General features: G+C 42.6%; 1 protein-coding gene across 1 annotated transcript in view; it reads right to left on the bottom strand.

Annotated features, from left to right (window-relative positions):
- The window catches only part of KBTBD12 (kelch repeat and BTB domain containing 12), a 48,182-nt gene extending 29,111 nt beyond the window's left edge, over positions 1-19,071 (bottom strand). Inside the window, exons 1-4 of the mRNA XM_073351377.1 lie at positions 18,992-19,071; positions 9,108-10,293; positions 7,761-8,031; positions 2,688-2,838 (exon numbers count right to left, since the gene is read on the bottom strand). Coding sequence (XP_073207478.1) covers positions 2,688-2,838; positions 7,761-8,031; positions 9,108-10,177 — 1,492 coding nt within the window. The 5' untranslated portion in view covers positions 10,178-10,293; positions 18,992-19,071. The remainder of the gene's footprint in view (positions 1-2,687; positions 2,839-7,760; positions 8,032-9,107; positions 10,294-18,991) is intronic.
- Positions 19,072-19,364: the final 293 nt, after the last annotated feature.

Here is a 19,364-nt window from a genome sequence, read left to right as displayed (position 1 = left end):
ATCAGATTCTGGCCTCTGTGCCTTTAATCCCATTTGCTTATTTTTAGTTACAAAACTAAAGGTCTGTGGCAGCACAGCATCCTGATACCCCTTTGAGACCCGCTGTGACATACTGCAGCAGGGACACTATCTGTTCCCCTCCTAGTCCCAACCACTGTCCTGCCACAGACACTGTCAAGTAGCAGTCTCCAGTCCAAAGAAAATATAAAACAAAAGGGCCTTCTGCCCCTTATAGGCTACCCTCCACTCTTGTAGAATGCTAACCCTCCAGACTTTCTCCTGAAGAGGCTCTGCTCCTACCAAGCTGCTGACCCTCTAGGCTTGTTCCCTGGATTCCTTCCCTCAGTCTGATTCTCCCCAGGCTGCATCCTTAATCCCAACCTATCTCCAGCCCATCTGCTTGGGAGTTGGCTTTTTCCTAGGCCTGCCGCAGGAGACTCCTTCTTCCCTACCACCTCTTCCCTTCAGTGTCCCCGTCTGGTTCCCTTCATTTGACCCTTTGACCACACTCCTGTCTCTGTTATTTCATTAATTGTCCCCCGGAATTATTTGGTGTCCCGGTCCTGTGGATCCCCCTCTTAGGCTGGAGGGGGATCCTTTAGCAGTGGACAGGCTACGCCCGCCCACTTCCCGGGTCGCAATAGGACCTCTTCCCTTCAGGGCCTGTCACAGGAGACAATCACCCTCCTGTAGCTCTCTTCCACAAATAAGCTCTCTCACTCAACTCTTCACCATCTGGGTCTGATAAGTGAATTGAGCCACCTGATCCCCAGCTGATCACAATCAGCTGGGTGGGGAGGGTAGCTGATCTGTCACAGGTGAACCTAAGTCCAAATCCTCTTGAAGGACCAGCAAGTCTATGACAGGGCCCAATCCTGCAAATCCTTACTCACATGAATAATCCCCTTGATTTCAGTGGAGCTGCTATAATGGAAGAACTATGCATGTAAAGGTATGCAAGGTCAGCCCCAATGTTTTAACCTCCTTTTGCTCTGTTAGACCTGAAGAATTGACACAGTGATGGGAGAGGAGCAGGCTTCTCGTCTGGCTCACACATCATCAACAGAATTGTTAGCAAAGTTCCACATACAGAATCTTTGTTATTGGTATTGACTGGCAAGCAAGAGAGAACACAACTTGACATTCAGAACCCTGGCTCAGTTTGTGGCACTGACAGTTTTAAATAGCAGAATACAGCTTTTCACTTGTGAACGAAGCAAATCTTGAGTTAAGGAAGAGACCATAAACGTGGAACTCCACATTGCCATTCTTGCAGCCACTTTTCAGACTAAAATGTCACTTTCAGCAAAACTATATATATTTCATTCTTTTATTCATTGTGATACATGTTTCTTGCCATGTGACATTTTAGACTGAGGACACTTAATGTAGTTTTTCTTTACTAACCACAGCTCTTCAGAAAGCTTCTCTGTGTTACAGTATCACATTTACTGTACAGAAGACTGCCAACCTATTTAATCAAATGCATCCCAAGACTGCTTCATTTTTCTCTCCCTGTCTTTTTTGTATCATCACAGAATTCTTGGTCTTGATCTCAGGACACTTGTTCCAGAAATATTTGAATAGAGCCTCTTTCTTCCTTGCCATTGCTGCTGCCTCTACTTATGCACTACATGGCCTGTTTCAAGCTTTCATTATTGTACCTACCACAGAGGACTGGACTTCATCTATATTTGGTTATCTCAAAGCACCTTTGAACCTACATAGGCAACACTACCTTTATCTGACAACATGCTGAAGTTCACCTGCCAGTGACCTTTGGCACTAACTGTTTTCCACTTTTTGATGCTTATTCCTGGCTATGCCTATGGGGACACTCGGTTCCGCTGAAGACAAGGGTCTCTCTAAACCAAGATAAGGGCAGGGTGGAAGTCATCTTCCTCCTCTGCTACTCAAGGATACTCCCCTCATATCACTCTCCTCTTGGAAACCCTCTACTGACTGCCTCTTTTATTCCATGTCACATTCAAGTTTCTCACCCTCATCTTTTCAAGGCCTTGCACAGTCAAGCCCTTGCCTATAATTCTGCTCTCATTTCCTCCCACTCCCCTTCCTGTTGTCTACTCTCCTTCCAAGCTATGTATTTTTCCTGCTTTTTCCCCCTATGCCTGAAACGCCTTCATTCTTTTTCTGCATTAAACCATCACCTTCTCTTCGTTCTGGTTTGACAGTAGCAAAGTGGATGGGAATCTTCCCATTGACTTTAATGGAAGTTGCACTGGACCCCAAAATAAAAAAGACTGGTCCTGAGATTAAGGCACGAAATTGGGATAGCCGGGGTCTAGTCTCTCCCTGCCAGATCTCTTGGGCAAGTTACTTCACCTTTCTGTACTTCAGTTTCTTCAGCTGTAAAATGATAGTAATGATACTTCCCTACCCAAAAGGGCTGTGTTGTGAGTCTGGATTCATGAACATTGAGATCCTCAGATGGAAGGGGTTAAAGAAACGATATTAAGCCAGAGCAATAAAGTTTCATTTCAGGTTCACCTAACTGAATTTAAGAATGCAAGAAATTATGAAAAAAATGAAAAACTCAATCCATTGAGTCCAATATACTTTGCCCTACTGTTGAAAACAAAAGGGGCAGTCTTTCATTTCACGGAGGCAAATTGCTGGAAAAAATAAAAAGTGGTTGTGCTATCTGTTAAAAATCTGTTTCCTCTTACCCAAGACGTAAATCTCACTGTTGACTACAGCTGTGCTGAAACGGTATTTGGAGTACTTCATTGGTGTGCACTCTGTCCATTTGTCTCGGCCTGGGTCATACTGCAACATTCTGTTACTTAATCGATCCAGCTCATCGTCAGGGAGATCCATCTGTATGAAATATGACAGTCATATAATAATACAACATTTGGAGCCCTCTGGACATGCCTGCGTGCAATTAATCACAGGAGACAGCTGAGCAGATAAATAACATAAACACATCAATTATAGCTGTGAAGTGATTAATACTCACTACGATTTACCAGCACCCATGACTTGTGGCTAGAAGTACATTGTAGAAGACAGATGAATAACAGTGCATTTATATTCTATGGCAAAAAAGCGGAGGATTTGGGTAATAACAAAACATCTATGGACGCAGTTCTGACAGAACATAGCTCTTTTACAAGGCCTCTGTGAAGCTGTAAGAATAAGTCAAAACCTTTCTCCTGAAGACTGAATTTCTGTTTACTTGGTTACTGATGCTGTACCATGAGTTTTGATGGGGTACTTTAAAGGCTGTTTTAAGAACCTCTTTATATACAATATTTGTTCTGAATTAATGTCTATTTATTTAATCAACAAATAATTAAAACTGAACAATTGCTAAATCTTTCCATTTAATAGTTTTAATAATAACCCCCTGGCTTCCAACTACAGCTTTGTTCCCATTATACCCCTCCCATACCCACTCCTGCCCCCCCGGTTTATTCCAGTCTTCCTCCCCATTTTCTCCCTCTTTTGGTGTTACATAAGCAGCTATAATTATGTTTTTCAGCTATAATTATGTGACGGCCCCTTTAAATGTAAGTAGTCTGCTGTGGGGGAGGGCTCTGAAGTATTTCAATGAGAGAGAGAGCACACACACGCATACTCTGCTTACTCATGGGGTTGTTATATTTGTTCTTTTTTGCTTGTTGTTTTCCTTAGTATAAAGACACTCTGACATCATGGCAATGGGCAAGGAATCAAAGGCTAGATAATGAAAGTAATTTACACTGAACGTGCACGCTTTGCTTTTTGTGTACAGAACACTCAACCTCACACTTTTCTTCCATTCTGCTCCCAGAATCCACAACCATCTCACTGCCCTCATCAGCCTCCTCCCAAACCTACCTGTGATGGCGGTCCTCACTCCTGGAGCAGCCATTCAGTATAGCATCACAATTACATCCCTGCCTCAGTTTCCACAGTGGGCTTTCACTAAGGGCAACAAGACACATGTGTATTGAACTGGGCCCCTGCAGGGGTCTAGTTTATGTAACCCAAAGGTGGAACCGTATACAAACAGGCCTCCCCCTCTGCATCTCTAGCTGAAGAGGGAGGGGGCTGAATTAAACTTAGTCCATCAACCCCACTTATGTCCAGGTCCCTTACCAGCAAGGACCTCTTGTCCCAGAATCATCTTCTGAAGCCAGGGCCTTTTGTCATTGGCTGGGGAAGGGTCTCTCATTCTGGGTCAAGATCCTCACAGAGATCAAACCATGACCACCCATCCTCAGAACAGCCTATAATTCCTCTGATCAGGGGCTTCTGTTGCTACCTGATGAAGTCCTTCCACAGGGGCCACTAAGCCTTGGCATTCATAGCTCCTCCCCTTTGGAGCCTCTCCCACCTAGGAACATTCTTTATTGGTTTCCTTTTCTGGTGAGTCCCCTCACTAGGCTCCCCTTGAGAACTTTCTCCTTGTAAGGACAGTTCCCTTCCCCAGGAACCTCTGTTCTCTGGCCCACCCCCACTGAGAGTAGCTTCCTTTTATGATGCCGAGGTGCTTCCCTGCCTAATTAATGGCCTCTCAGTTATTCAATGATGTAATTAGTCCCAGGTGAACCTGGGCTGTCTCATGTACCCCTTGTTGAGCCTTCATAGGTAGGCTGAGCCCCGGACCCCCTCAGAGGGCCAGCTACCCTCTGACAGAACCTCTTCATAAAATCCTTCTTTCCTTCTCGTTATTAACAACTCCCAGTTCCATAGGCCTGATTGATACTCACTGCACTACTCCAATTTTACATTGACGTCAGTGCAGTTACACCAGTGCAGAACTGGAGTAATGCTGTGGTGAGTAAGGCCCTCCCTCTCCTGAGCTGTTGTTATATGTCCAGTCTTGAGTTTGCCTTGTCTTATTTCAATTATAAGGTCTCAGGGGGGAGAGCATATCTTTGACTATGTTCTGTGAACTGACATGTACACTTATGGCACTATAGCAATGTTATATTATTAATCTTTGTCAAGGCTGATGGAATGAGTGCTCAGGGTTGCGCAAATATAAACATAACCCCTAACCTGAGAAACTTTAATATGCTTTCATACTGCTCATTTGACAATATCATACATATACACCAGGGGTGGGCAAACCTTTTAGCCCAAGGGCCATATCTGGGTATGGAAATAGTATGGTGGGCCATGAATGCTCACAAAATTGGGGTTGGGGTGCAGGAGGGGGGTGAGGGCTCTGGCTGGGGGTACGGGCTCTGGGGTGGGGCCAGAAATGAGGAGTTCAGGGTGCGGGAGGGGGCTCCGGGCTGGGGGTGCAGGCTCTGGGGTGGGGCTGGAGATGAGGGGTTTGGGGTTCAAGAAGGTGCTCCAGGCTGGGATCGAGGGGTTCAGAGGGCGGGAGGGGGATCAGGGCTGGGGCAGGGGGTTGGGGCACGGGAGAGGTTCAGGGGTGCAAGCTCTGGGCAGCACTTACCTCAAGCAGCTCCCAGAAACAGTGGCATGTGCCCCCTCCGGCTCCTAAGCAGAGGTGCAGCCAGGTGCTTCTGTGCGCTGCCCCGTCTGTAGGCGCCACCCCTGCAGCTCCCATTGCCCACAATTCCCAGCCAGTGGGAGCTGCGGGGGTGGCACTTGGGGCGGGGGCAGCACGTAGAGCCCCCTGGCTGCCCCTAAATGGAAGAGCCGGAGCGGGGACATGCGCTGCTTGTGGGAGTCTTGTGGAGTGGTGGCATGCACATGCCGAGCGACCCCCGACCCCACGCTCCGGCTGGAGTGCAGGAGCAGGGCAAGCCCCAGACTCCGCTCCTCAGCAGGAGCTCAAGGGCTGGATTAAATTGGCTGGCAGGCCGGAAGTTGCCCATGGGCCATAGTTTTCCCACCCCAGTATACACCCTTAGTGCCTGAGAGGGGAATACTAATACTGAAGCAACACACCTACCGCTGGGTCATTGGTCTTAAAATCTTTATTTCACCACTGTGGCTAATGCATTCTGACCTGTGCAGATAGATTCTTATGTAACTCCTTACCAGTTAATGCTAAACTGCTCATCCCAAACAACTGTATGCATAGATATGTACTCCTGAATTGTCACAGAAAGTGCTAGTTGGCAGGTATCAGTTCCCAGGTGCGTGTGTTTTTAACAGTCTTGGCTCAATATTCAGGACAATAGCTTCTCAGGCATTTTTCTCCTTAGTTTTAGAGAGCTATCAAGCTAGACAAAAGCTGGGCGTCTACCTTAACATCTATCTTTGTTATATTACACACCACCCAGCTTGAGCTTTTTACAGCCATATTATTTCCATGTTAAGTACGTCCTTGTATTTTAATTATTTAAAAAAGAGAAAGTATCTTTGCTCAGTTTCAGTGTCAGACCTACTCTCTTAACATTCTCTTTCCTCCTTAGGGATTTCCAAACTCAGAATATCTTAACAGATGGAAATTGTGTTTTCTGAACATGTTTTAGTCTTAAATTTTTAAAGATTTGATTCTAAAAAGTGGTCCCAAACCAATGAGACGTGATTACATTTTTAATATCCTACAGACAACAACATATATTATAAATGTCCCAAATAAAGTCTAACAAATTATTTTGGTGGAAAATTGCATTTGTGACCAAACTAATTTTTTGATGAAAAGCTTGGTTAGTCTCTAAGGTGCCACAAGTACTCCTTTTCTTTTTGCTTTTCCACTGAAAGTTTTAACTTTTTATAAAAAAAAAAAAAAAAAACCCAAACACCTAAAAACGGAAAAGATTCCCCAAGTAATGGAGCTGAGCTGTGAAGCTTGTATATGGATTTGGACCTGAAATTTACCAAAGTTTATAGGGGTTGGATTTTAGATTCCAGTATGGGTCCATGTCTTAGAATCATAGAACATAGAGTTAGAAGGGACCGCAAGGGTCATCTAGTCCAGGGGTTCTCAAACTATGGGTCAGGACCCCAAAGTGGGTCACGACCCCGTTTTAATGGGGTCACCAGGGCTGGTGTTAGACTTGCTGGGGCCTGAGGCTGAAGTCTGAGCCCCACCACTTGGGGCCAAAGCCGAGCCAAGGGTTTCAGCCCTGGGTGGCAGTGTGGCTCAGGTTACAGGCCACCTGCCTGGGGCTGAAGCCCTGGGCTTCGGCTTTGCCCCACTTCCCGCATGGGGTGGTGAGGGTTGAGCTTTGGCCCCGGCACCTGGGGTGGCGGTGCTCAGGTGGGCTGAGGCTTCGACACTGCGTCCCGAGGTCATGTAGTAATTTTTGTTGTCAGAAGGGGGTGGCGGTGCCATGAAGTTTGAGAACCACTGATCTAGTCTAACATCCTGCCAAGATGCAGGATTTGTTCTGTCTCTTATTTAAACACAACTATTTGCTGCTGATAGAAAAGTTATAGAGGACAATTATTAACTAGTGGGATGTGAAAGTGCTGGGGAAGACCCAAGTATAATCATCACCATGATTTCTTTTTAATTAATGTTTCACTGGATTAAAAACTGAGTAAGGACTTCAGGATTTACCCCATGACTATTTAAAAATGGAACATGAGTGAAACTGTGTTTAGACAGGACGCATTTTTAATTTTTTTCTCACTGAGAAACTCCCTTTGAAACAACTGCCTTTATTACGGGTAGCATATAAATTGAAGATTATATGACATGGACATTATTCCTCTTTGGCCTGCTTGATTTTCCCATTAAAGATGTGAGAGGAATGAGTGCAATTTATTTTTTGCTTATAACTGAGGTATTTTAACTATGCAAGAAGAGCCACAAAGTTAGGCAGCACATAAGCCAGGTTAGCTAGCTTTTATAGAATAAAATAATTAGTACACTTCTTTACCTGTGGTGTCCAGCCTCCCATCACATAGAGTTTATTATTTACTGTTACCACAGCATGGCAGGCCAGTTGCACTGGAAGAGGTGCCACGCTTCTCCAGCTATCTTGCTCCATGGAATACTTCTCAACACAGTTTGTGACCAGATATTGATTTTTCAGTTTCATTTGCCCTCCTATGACATACAGGTCATTATGAACAGTGCCCAAGGCATAGAGTTCACGAAACTGAGCAGTGCACAAACTTTGCCAAAACCGGTTTCCTCTATTGCGGTACCTGTAGGAAAATCCAAAATTAGAAACTGTGGTTCTGATAAAATCATATCAATTTTGTATTTAAATCTCCCTTCTCCAGTTTCAGATGATGTTACAGTGACAACAGAAGTTCTTTCTCTTGTCAACAGAGAAGAAACGTTTCTAGCCTTGAACTTAGTGGGATTAGTCATGTGCATTAAATTACTCACATGCATAAGTGTTTGCATATCAGGGCTTTAGTAGGGACTTAGGAACCTAATTCTAGGCACCCAAGTTTGAAAATATTGACCACAATTAAAGTGTCCTTATTTTGCATGAGCTGAGCGCTCATAACTCCCACTGTACTCAGTGAAACCTGCAGTAGCACCTCTGAAACAAAGGCCACATTTATTTAAGTGTCTAATTGTGGATTTATGCGCCTCAATTTAGGCCCCACATTTGCTGATGTTGGCTTCACTTTGTAATCAGTCTTGATTCTGGCAAAGCTCCTATGTTCCTTAATGCGGGTTTATCTGAGTGAGGAATGAGTAAAAACAGAGTGAAGGTTTCAATATTATTAATTATTAATAATTATTTATTATTATGATTATGATTATTACATTTTAGCTCCCATGCATCATCAGCATGGTATAGTTAAAGCTGGGTGTAGATTCACGAATGACCAAACTCATTCATTAATTTCCACATCTCAGACATCAGCACCACTATTAAATAAATGACCTGGAGGAATGATCCAGGAAAGAAAATACTAACAAACTGATGACCTTTCAGTTAGGGGAATATGAGGTCTACAGAAAGAGACTTAGGATGAAATCCAGTTCACTTTACTTATACAAGGATTCCATCTAAGTCAATGGGCCTTCTCATGAGTAAAAGGGTCAGGATTTGGCCCTTAATATAGAAGGCGATGCCTCAGTGTTTCATGGAGAGGGACAGATTGCCCTTTGTAACAAATTGCTTTGGGTACCTGAAATCCACATACAAACATATGGGGAGAAGAATGCTTTCTCTAGTGGCCTTTTTCTGCTCCAGGAACATTATTTATTGTTTAACTTTAAAACAATGATTAATTTTTTCCTCCTGTTTGAGGATACACACCTATAAATTTCAATGTTCTTGGTTTTTTGTCTAGACATTTTGGCAGCACTGGCCTCCCCTGCCACAATAATATCATTGTTCTCAGTGACAACACCGGTACACACACATCCTAAACCCTCACCATACTTTGGGGAGGAAATGAAGTAAGTCTTTTGTGTTGCAGGAGCGTAACAAAAACTGGCATCTGCATAGCTACCATGTCTTGATCGAATCCCCAGAGAATTATTGCCGATGCAAAGTAGAAGACTGGTGGTCTCCATGCCATAGCGAAGACTGAGAGAGGGGTGGGTGGATTTCTTTATAGTTTCTAATGCTCCATCAATCATATCATGACATTCTGAGTTAGAGAGAAGAACCGTGTTCCTTTTCCGAGCTTCCACTAGGAAAGAAGGACTTACAAGTTCCAGTCTCACTTGCTTCAGGAGTTCAATCAGGTACTCGACACGTGATTTTCTGCTATGGTTCACCCATCTGAGGACCAAGTCCAAAATGCTCTCCTCCCGGGATACATTCAGATCATCTGATCTTATGAGACTCAGCAATTGCTGTGCTTCAACCTCTAATATTTCTTCATGCAAGCTCACCTCAGCAAAGTGCTGATACAAATATTGCCTGGTTTGATCGGACAATTCCTCTGCCCCAATGTGCTTTGCAAAATAGTAGATCCCCACACAGTTGGAAGCATCCATATGGTCCATCATGTATTTCTGACACACATTGAAAACATCTTCCATCTGCATAAAAAATGCAGCAACAGCAACACTTTGGACATTGAAATTAGTGAGGTGCAAATCTGCACTGTACATGTAGTTGAGTATTATGGACACACTCTCTGACGAGATGTCATAGAGCACCACTTCTCTTTGGGTGCACTCAAGCAAGCCACAGGTAAACATAGCTTTGAAATAGGGACTGAATGCAGCCAATATCAATTTATGGCAGGGGAACTTCTCACCTTCTGCTACAAGGACCACATCAATCATTTGTGTTAATTCTTTCATACTGTTTAATTGATCCAGTAAAGTCAAGCTATGTCGCTGCTTCCTTTTCCCTTCAGTCTTGTGATCCATAATAAAACTCAAAATTTTCTATTTTTAAATCTCTTCAAGAACTTGCTTGATTTTTGGAAGGGCTACTTGCATGTCTGATTGCTCTCGAAGTGATATGCCTTCATCATAAAATATTTCTGGGGGGAGGAAAGCATATAATTTTCTTATAAGAATAAATCCTCTGACAGTTGAATTTTGCTGTTAAATCCTAATGACAGTAAGCATTTCTAAAGGACAGGTTATAAACCATTAATACATACTTGAACATGTATAACCGTTTCATTTTCAAACTGAGCTTGATTCCAAGATGAGGACTATATTATTTTCACTCTCATTTTTGATGCCTGAACAAATGAAATACAGTTTTCATTCTGCATTTAAAATTGATACATATTTTAACATTCTGACAGGTCACTGGCATTTAATAGAAAAAATACTGTATTACGGTAATGTTCTAATGATGTAATGCACGCTACCAAATATTTATGGTATTGTTTAGAGAGATCCAAGCAATTAAATATTACGTCCCAATTGGAACTAAAATTGCAAGGACAAGTCCTCCAGGCCTCAGTCAATCAAAACTCTTACTGATATCATATGTAGACATCCACCTACCTGCTAACTGAAAATCAGGCCCTGTGTTGCTGCTTAGCCTAAAAATCAGTTATTGGTATTGACACTCATCAATTGAGCCTATTTTGACGTACGCTGTCAGGTTGAAAGTCATATATTTTATTGAGCTTACCTATGTGACAAATAGCTTTCACACCTCAGATTATTAAAATTGAAAGAAATTTAAAATTTACTTGTCACCAGTACCTTTTACATTTATCTCAGCCTGGATTCTGAGAATCAACTAGTCAGTTTCACTTCTGTTTATAGTCCATTTAGAATCACTTTCAGGCTGTCATAGGCTAGCACAAGGTTCCAGTATTTGCCTTGCAAACTCTGCAACCCAGTGGGAGTTCTGGGAGTGCAATTAATGCAGGGTTGATCCCTAATTAAAGTCTTTTGCCTGCCTTGACTAGTTTTAGATGTGATAAAACTCCAAGGGAAAAAATATACTTTCAACTACTATAATTTTATCTCTGCCATTTGGCTCTCTTTTTTTCTCCCTTTTTCCTGACAAGTCACAGATATAAAAATTAAATACAAAGGGCCTGATTTCAGGGCATTTACACTGGCAAATAACTGGAATAACACTTTGTGAGTCAGTGTTCTCCAAAGACAAAGGCCACCTCAAATGAACCTCTTTGGGGTTCAGTAATTTTTCCCTTTTCTCCCCTCAGTTTTCTTGTCAAAGAAACCCTAAACCTCCCTTTCAGCGTTCTCTTTTGTGGCTCCCTGCTGTCACCTCTCTTAAGGCCTGATCCAAAGTCTATTAAAGCAAATGGAAAGATTCTCAATGACTGTAAAAAGTCCATGGATCAGGCCTTCAAGCTTCTGTTCACACATAAAGAAAAGGAGTACTTGTGGCACCTTAGAGACTAACCAATTTATTTGAGCATGAGCTTTCGTGAGCTACGGCTCACTTCATCGGATGCATACCGTGGAAACTGCAGAAGACATTATATACACACAGAGACCATGAAACAATACCTCCTCCCACCCCACTGTCCTGTTGGTAATAGCTTATCTAAAGTGATCATCAAGTTGGGCCATTTCCAGCTTTTTGTGCTGGAAATGGCCCAACTTGATGATCACTTTAGATAAGCTATTACCAACAGGACAGTGGGGTGGGAGGAGGTATTGTTTCATGGTCTCTGTGTGTATATAATGTCTTCTGCAGTTTCCACGGTATGCATCCGATGAAGTGAGCCGTAGCTCACGAAAGCTCATGCTCAAATAAATTGGTTAGTCTCTAAGGTGCCACAAGTACTCCCTTTCTTTTTGCGAATACAGACTAACACGGCTGTTACTCTGAAACCTGTTCACACATACACACCCATAAAGAAAATCAGTCCACCATGCAGATGCTGAATGTCACCTTATAGTTCAGCTCATTTAGCTCAGACCACTTGATTATTTTGAAATCTTCTAGTCCATCAGTGGCACACTTCAGTGCTCACTGTTCCTTAAAGACTTCAGCAGGAGTTTTGTCTGGGTAAGGACTGCAGGAAATGTGCCCAAAAGGCTAACAACAATTGTGGGCTTGATTCTTCATTACGTCACACCTTGTATAGTCATTTACACTTCTGTGAAGCAGGTGTAAAATATGACCACCAATGCAAGTCAGTGAAGAATTCAGATTCACTACCATTTTACACCAGAGTAAATGTATATAACGCAAGGTAGTAGAGATTCAAGCCCACTGAGACCATAGAAAGGGACGGTTTACACAACAGACCTGGTTCTCTGCTCAAACTGGAGTCATTCTGTTATAATTCTGCTTAAGTCAAAGACGTAATGGTCAATGGGCAGACATTGGGTGGCACCACCTACCCATTTGTCCCCACTGCATCTCCCAGCTCAGCTCCCAGCATGTAGAAGGGTATTGAGAGAAAATCCCTGCACTTCTGTCCTCCCACTAGCAGGGACAGCCATGAGACAGCCTCATACTCGGTGCAGTAACAGATACCACCCTGCCTCTCCCCCTGCTGGCAGCCTTCTCTGTGGGTTTGAGGAGAACAATAGGGTAGGCAGAGAAGATATCACTGAGGAAAGGCAACCCTGGTCCTGGTGCTCGCATGGCAAGGGAGGGGAGGATGACCCCAGGTGAGCAGGGGAAAGGCTGCAGGAAGTGGGGAGAGACCCACGGGGATACATAGGGTTGGGGATTGTTCTTAGATCTGAGGACAGCGCGCTGGGGGCGGAGGAGAGGACGAACATTGGAACCAGTGGAGGGAAAGCAGAAGAAAGAGGTATGGAGGGAGAGAGTTAGGTTCTATCTACCTACCTGCCCATCACCATCACATCTGAGGGCCTCCACTCTTCCTGCATGTTTAAAAATACAGTCCTGTCTGCCTGCACTATGAAATTTACCATGTTGGAGAACCCTGTTAAAACATGGCCATTCCTCCCAGCATGGATATTAACTTAAAATAATATGATCTGGTAGTGTTGTTGGGAGGGGCCTGGGACTAAACAATGTGCCTGAGTCTGCATTGTCTTACACCAGTGTAACTCCGTTTAGTACTGATTTGCACCAGGGTATCTGAGGGGAGAATCCGGCCTATGTTTCTAAACTGTGTGCTACAGCCTTTCCGAAGGCCTTTATGTAATTCAGTGACATAGTTTAACAAGGTTTGATGCCATCTATAGTGGCCCCAGATGGTATTTTAATTGAATTTTAATTATTTATATACTGTATCTTTATGTTTATCCATAGGGAAAAAATGTGAAGGACACAGTGGTTTTGTAATCTTTGTCTTTGTGCCCCACAACCTCCCCAGTTCAGTTTAACAAGCTATGGACTTGGAATGCACTGATATAAAATCGGTGTGAGGGGAGAATGAGGCCTTGTAAACCCGTGCCAATGCACATGTATCTGTCATGTCTAGAGGAATCGGTGTTTTAACACACCTTTTGTTTGTAGGGTGATAATGAGACAGTACTGTTACAGAGCTGTGTTAAGGAATCATGTCACAGGGTAAGTGATTTGTAGACAGGCTGTAAAGCCATGGTATAGCCATGTTTGAAAGCTGTTATAAATACTATCATAAACCTGTTTCCAAATCCTGCAAACACTAAATAGGAATATTCAAATAAGAAACATTATACACAAGCAGGAGCAGGATCTCAGACTGCAGCAGTGGTGAGCAGCTTCCTGAAGCTTTAACAAGAAGACTCTAGGTTGTAGGCTTATTTTTGTTAAAAAAAACAACACATCACTATGAAAAACATAAGTGTATGAAATTATCAAAAAAATCCACTAAGGGGCTCCTCACGGCAGAGTCCACATCTCTCTGTAGTGTCGAAGTTTAGAAATCATAATTATCTCCCAAGTGAGGAAGGGCTGTGCAGCTACAGTACCAGCCCCAGGACTGTGCTTTCAGTTTAAGATGTTTGCATAACTAGTCATCATGCCGTTTTAGCAAGTTGTGGATTTCTTACACTGAACCTGCAGTAAAAGCCAGACACATCAATTGACTTTGTCACTTCTTTCCATTTTCCAAGTCTTGAGCTCAACACAACAAATTTGAGCAATGGATCAGGATTATTACCGCATTTTAAAAATGTATCTGGAAAATAAACCATAACTTCATAGTCTCTCTGAGGGCCAAATTCTGAGCTTATGACTCAGTTTGTACTCAGTGAAAGGAAATGAGAGTTTTGCTGGAATAAAGAGTTAGGGGAGAAAGAAAAAGGATCTCAGGATTGGGCCCTGTGCTGGTGAAAGATGACACTACAGCCATTTTTTGCTGTCTACATTGAAACTGAATATTTGAGAACCCATTACATTATTGATCTGGTAACTGACTTCACTGGGAGTTCTGGATATGGAGGGCTTGTAGGATTAATTGGGCCTTAATTAATTGGGCCTTGATTTTTTTAAGTAGGAGTTGTCTTTTTTTTTATACTTTGTTATGAAGAAGGATGAAAATTACTTCAACTTTAACTGCTGAGTTAACACTTTTCAGATCTGAAGTTATAATATTTACCTCTCCTCATAAGAACTGTGCATTTCTTTAGCCTCCTCCAATCAAAGATCTCAAAGTGCTTCCACAAACATTACTGAATGAAATCTTACAACCCCCCTTGTGAGGTAGGGATTTTTCCCCATTCTACAGATGAGGAAACTTTGGCACAAAGAACTGAAAGGTTACTGAGGAAGATTGAAGATGAACCAGGAATAAAACCCAGGGGTGAAAAAATCCTTTCATTGACTTCAGTGGGTCCAGAATTTCACTCCTATGCCTCGGCTACAAAACCACCATTCTTTTCCTGACTTTCAGTTAACATTTCATTTAGGTGAGGTAACTGGAAGGACATTACTACTCTCACTTACACTATTAGAAAGGTTATTAAAAGGATAATAATAAAATGGGACTGCTCTGCTTTCTGCTCTGGTTTATAAAGGGAAAAGATGGAACATTTATATCAAGGAGAGGATAAATGGGACACAAATGTAAATTGCAGCCAGATACTGTATTTATATCAAGCAAAGGGCTTGGATGTCATTATAAAACCTCCACTACAATGTTTGAGTGCTTTGTAAGGTCACCAGGCGCCCAAAATATATTTATAGCCTTGTTTGCTGATTTCATATTTTTTGGCTATGAAAAATGGATCCAACTGCAAATCTTCAATTGCAAATGTTACTTTATTTCAGAGCCACATTGTTGATTTACCTCCTGTTCTGGTCTGCTACCTTTATTTTTATTTTACCTGTTTTGTTAGTTTAATTTAATATTCTTCGTGAAGTGAACCTTATTAATAATAATAATACATAATGTTATGCAGAAACTAAAGCTTACCCCCTCCGAGGCTCTAGGGTGCTGCAGGAACAGTTAAAAATATAAATAAAAACACAGTTGTTATCTCAGAATCATGAATTTCGGCTTTTATGAAGCTATCATACTGTAAGCGTACTCTGTCCTCAATTCTCAGTTCCACTACAGCCCCTTTGTGCTGCTCCAATGCAAAGGGACTGTAAACCAGGTAGAGCTTACCCCCCCCCACCACCACCACAAATTTCCCTTGTATAGAGAGATTTCTCAGTTGGGGTAGAGTCAGCACTGTGAGTCTGTCATTTCTTCTTAGTCCCTACACAGGTGGCCTGGCTGAGGGAAAGGGGTGTGGCTGGATTACCTTTGTGCTCCAACAATTCCCAGCCACCAGAATAAGCCCTTGTGGAAGATGGCAGTCAAATGTAAGATAGAGCAGCCTTCAGGCCAGTCCTAGAATCTGGAGGATACAAAGGTGGTACAAAGCCTTCTTTGTCGCATCTTCCTTTGGGTTCTGTACCAAGCACTGCTCAGTCAAAGCCAAAAACTGGGGCCTCTGACTACATATTCTTTATGTTTCTATGCTCTGATGAGCTATGAAGAAAATATGTTGATTAAATATACTTTTATGCCTTGGCTAGCAGCCACTGGAGAGGTAAATCAATATCAGGGTGATAACATTATAAACCGTGTGTTTAGAATCCCAGGATTATATTACTGTACGGCCTTTAGATGTTGTTAGTAATGGGCTTTACTTTTTATAAAACCTCCACCTAAATGACTTGGAAGCCCAAGTCCCATTTTCAAAAGTGATTTCGGCTTTCACTGTGACACAGGCTCCTAAGTCACATAGACATTTTTGAAAATTTTGCCCATCGGGCCTGATCCAAGTCCCAGTGAAGTCAAAGGAATGGCTCCCATTGATTTAAATGGGAGCTGGATCAGACCTATAACTAATGTCTCTTCATTGTTCTAGGTGATGTGCACTGAGTTGCTTTGAGCTGGAAGGGATGGGGATGATGAGTCTTTACACTTTTCTGAGGTTGTAGACATTGCAAGTAGAATTCTGTCCTTGGGATGAGATTGGTCCATATAACATACGGTGTGTGTGTATTTTGCTCATTTCTTCTTTCAAAACCCTTTAGTATATATTTATTTTCACGCAGTCCTAGGAAACGTGAGGTCTTATGCACCCCACACATGGGCTGGCTTCTGCTAGAAAGCTTGTTGCTAGACATGCTCTCGATATGCTCCCCAGTGATCTCCAGCGTGCAAATGGTGTGCATGAGAACTTTAATTTAAAAAAAAAAACAGGATCATGAGTGACAAGCAGCATACATGACCTTGTGTTCCCTACTGTGATGTATTGTATATAGCTATGTAACTGTTATGACCCTGTTTGTGTGTACTGTACTTTTAAAATGCTAACTGCTGTCAGCAGAGACTGGCAGCCATTTTGTGTTACGTTCAGGTCAGATTGTTACAGAGGACACACATACGCACACACTGCTCCCTCATGGACACTTCTTCTTCCTGGTTTTGTTGCTCTCTTAAACTAAAGTAAAAATAATTCGGACTGAACATAACGTTTTGCTCTTTGTGTGTGGAGAAACAACACAACACTTAACAATGGGTTCTTCAGCATTTTACAATGCTACAAAAACTGTTGGCTGTGTCTTTGATCAGTGGATACTTGAAGATGCTTTGATTGCTTTTCAAAGGGGTTGTGTGGTGTGTGATCCTGGAAAGTTTTGACATTGAGAGCTGCATTTATTGCCAGCCCAGAGCCCTGAAGTGGAGTTAGATTAATACTGATTCAATCTCAGCAAATACCAGAAATGTTTTTTTCTTTAAAATCTTATAGATTCATAAATATCAAAGAGCTAGGAATAAAATGACCAAGTGGGCTACCTTTTCTATGATGCCTTAGCCTGACTTTAATTCGAGAATGCTCCAAAACCCTGGGAAATCAATGAAGAGACTCCCATTGACTGTAGTGGGCATTAGATCAGGCACTTTGTGCACATAAAAATTAGCACAAACAAATTCCTGTATGGGCAGTTTTTGTGCACTAATCAGTGGCACATGAAAGTGATATAAGTTATACATTTTTGTTCAGTTTGCAGTTTGCAGATGGTTTTTGCGTATATAAAAATATTATTTGCACAGAGAAGTGATAGTGAACAAAAAGTGCATGCACAAGTATTTTACACACCCAAAATTATGCGTTCAGAAAACGAGGCCATTTTTCTAAAATTTGCTCTGTTAGCTAAATCCATCTTCCAAAGCTCTCAAGTTTCTCTTTTTGTTTGCCTAGAACATGTTTGATATACCAGAAAATACTGGAAAGCTTGAAATATTATTCATGTTTTTGCTTTTATAAATTGTTTGCACTATTTTGTAACTACAATACGTGTAATTTAATAATTTGTATAAAACAATTTCCACTTTCATTTTTGAAATTGGCAAAACTTATGAAATATAATTGACAATAATTATTTGAAACTTTCACTTACCAGAGCAATCACCTGGTTAGCAAATGCTCGTGTTCTAAGAGTTAACATCTCCTGTCGATCAACAGTGAGATTCAAATAGCTTGCTGGTTGTAGAACCCTGACCCCTTGACATCAGCATTTCACTAGTTACTGTGCAATTTATGTGAATCTATCCTTTCCTATAACTTCCCCTAGTTTCAGTTTCAGTCAGTAGCAGGAATATATCATTGTAGGGCTATTGCCCCCTCCCTGCCCGCACCAACTACCCTGCAACCCCTGGCAACAACACAGCAGTAAATCTAGAACAACCCCACAATACAGGTTCAATTCATAACAACCCCACAATTCACAATGACACACCTACACTACAAATTCAGAACTCCACGGTCCAGGCCAGACCTAGGCACATGAAAATCCTAAAACAGCAGAGCAACTGGTTCTCCAAGAGCCCTTGCTGAAAGTGCACATAATTTTCAGATTTGTTGAGAGTGCAAAGGTCCCTATATTGGTGTGTGCAGCACTGGGACCCCCAAATTTCTACATCCGCAGAGAGTCTCTGTTTTCACATCTACTGCAAATCCATATAAGTACCAGACCCCCGGTCTGATGTTCTCAGGGGTTCCCATGTTGAGATCCCTGGGAATGAGTCCCATATCCCCATTTTGAAATCTACAGAGAGCCCTATATGGAAGTGAGAGGGCCTTTGTTTCAGCATCTCCAGGGGGTGCCCAACAGGTGCAAAGGGCTCCAATTTATCTGCCTCATGTAACTGCCAATGGGCCCCAGTTTTGACATCCCTAAGTGGCCCCCTAAGATCTTCAGGGCCTCTCCAACCCTGCCCATGACAATAACACCCACCCAACAATCCACAGTGGCACTTGCTCACTGCTTTTGAGCCTCAGCAGCAAATCCCCTTCTCTCTTGTGCCGAGAGATGGGAGTGGATATATCTACCTTTCTCCCTATTGTCCCCGACGCCTCTGGATCTGCATATGTCTGGGAGACTGCGTGAGAGAGAGATGGGGGCGGGGGGGGGGGCAAACGGGAGTGAAAGAGATACCTCATATGGCTGCTGCTTATCTGAGAGCCTCATGTGGACAGAGAGGGAGCCAGGGGCTATTATTAGGCCTGGCTGGATTCCTGGCTGTGAGAGGGAGCCGTATTAATGTCACATGCAGAGTACATTAGGACTAAATGAAAGTCCTTGGACTGGCACTGGCATCTCCTCACTACCCCTCTTCCTTCTACTAACTGATTTGTCATCAGCCACATATAGCCATTAAGAAAACATTGGGATCCTTGTGTGACCAGACAGCTGCCGCTGCAC

Source organism: Lepidochelys kempii, chromosome 7, assembly GCF_965140285.1.
Source record: "Lepidochelys kempii isolate rLepKem1 chromosome 7, rLepKem1.hap1, whole genome shotgun sequence".
Lineage (NCBI taxonomy): Eukaryota > Metazoa > Chordata > Testudines > Cheloniidae > Lepidochelys > Lepidochelys kempii.
The sequence above is the reverse complement of the archived record's forward strand: the minus strand, read 5'-3'. Positions and strand labels throughout refer to the sequence as shown.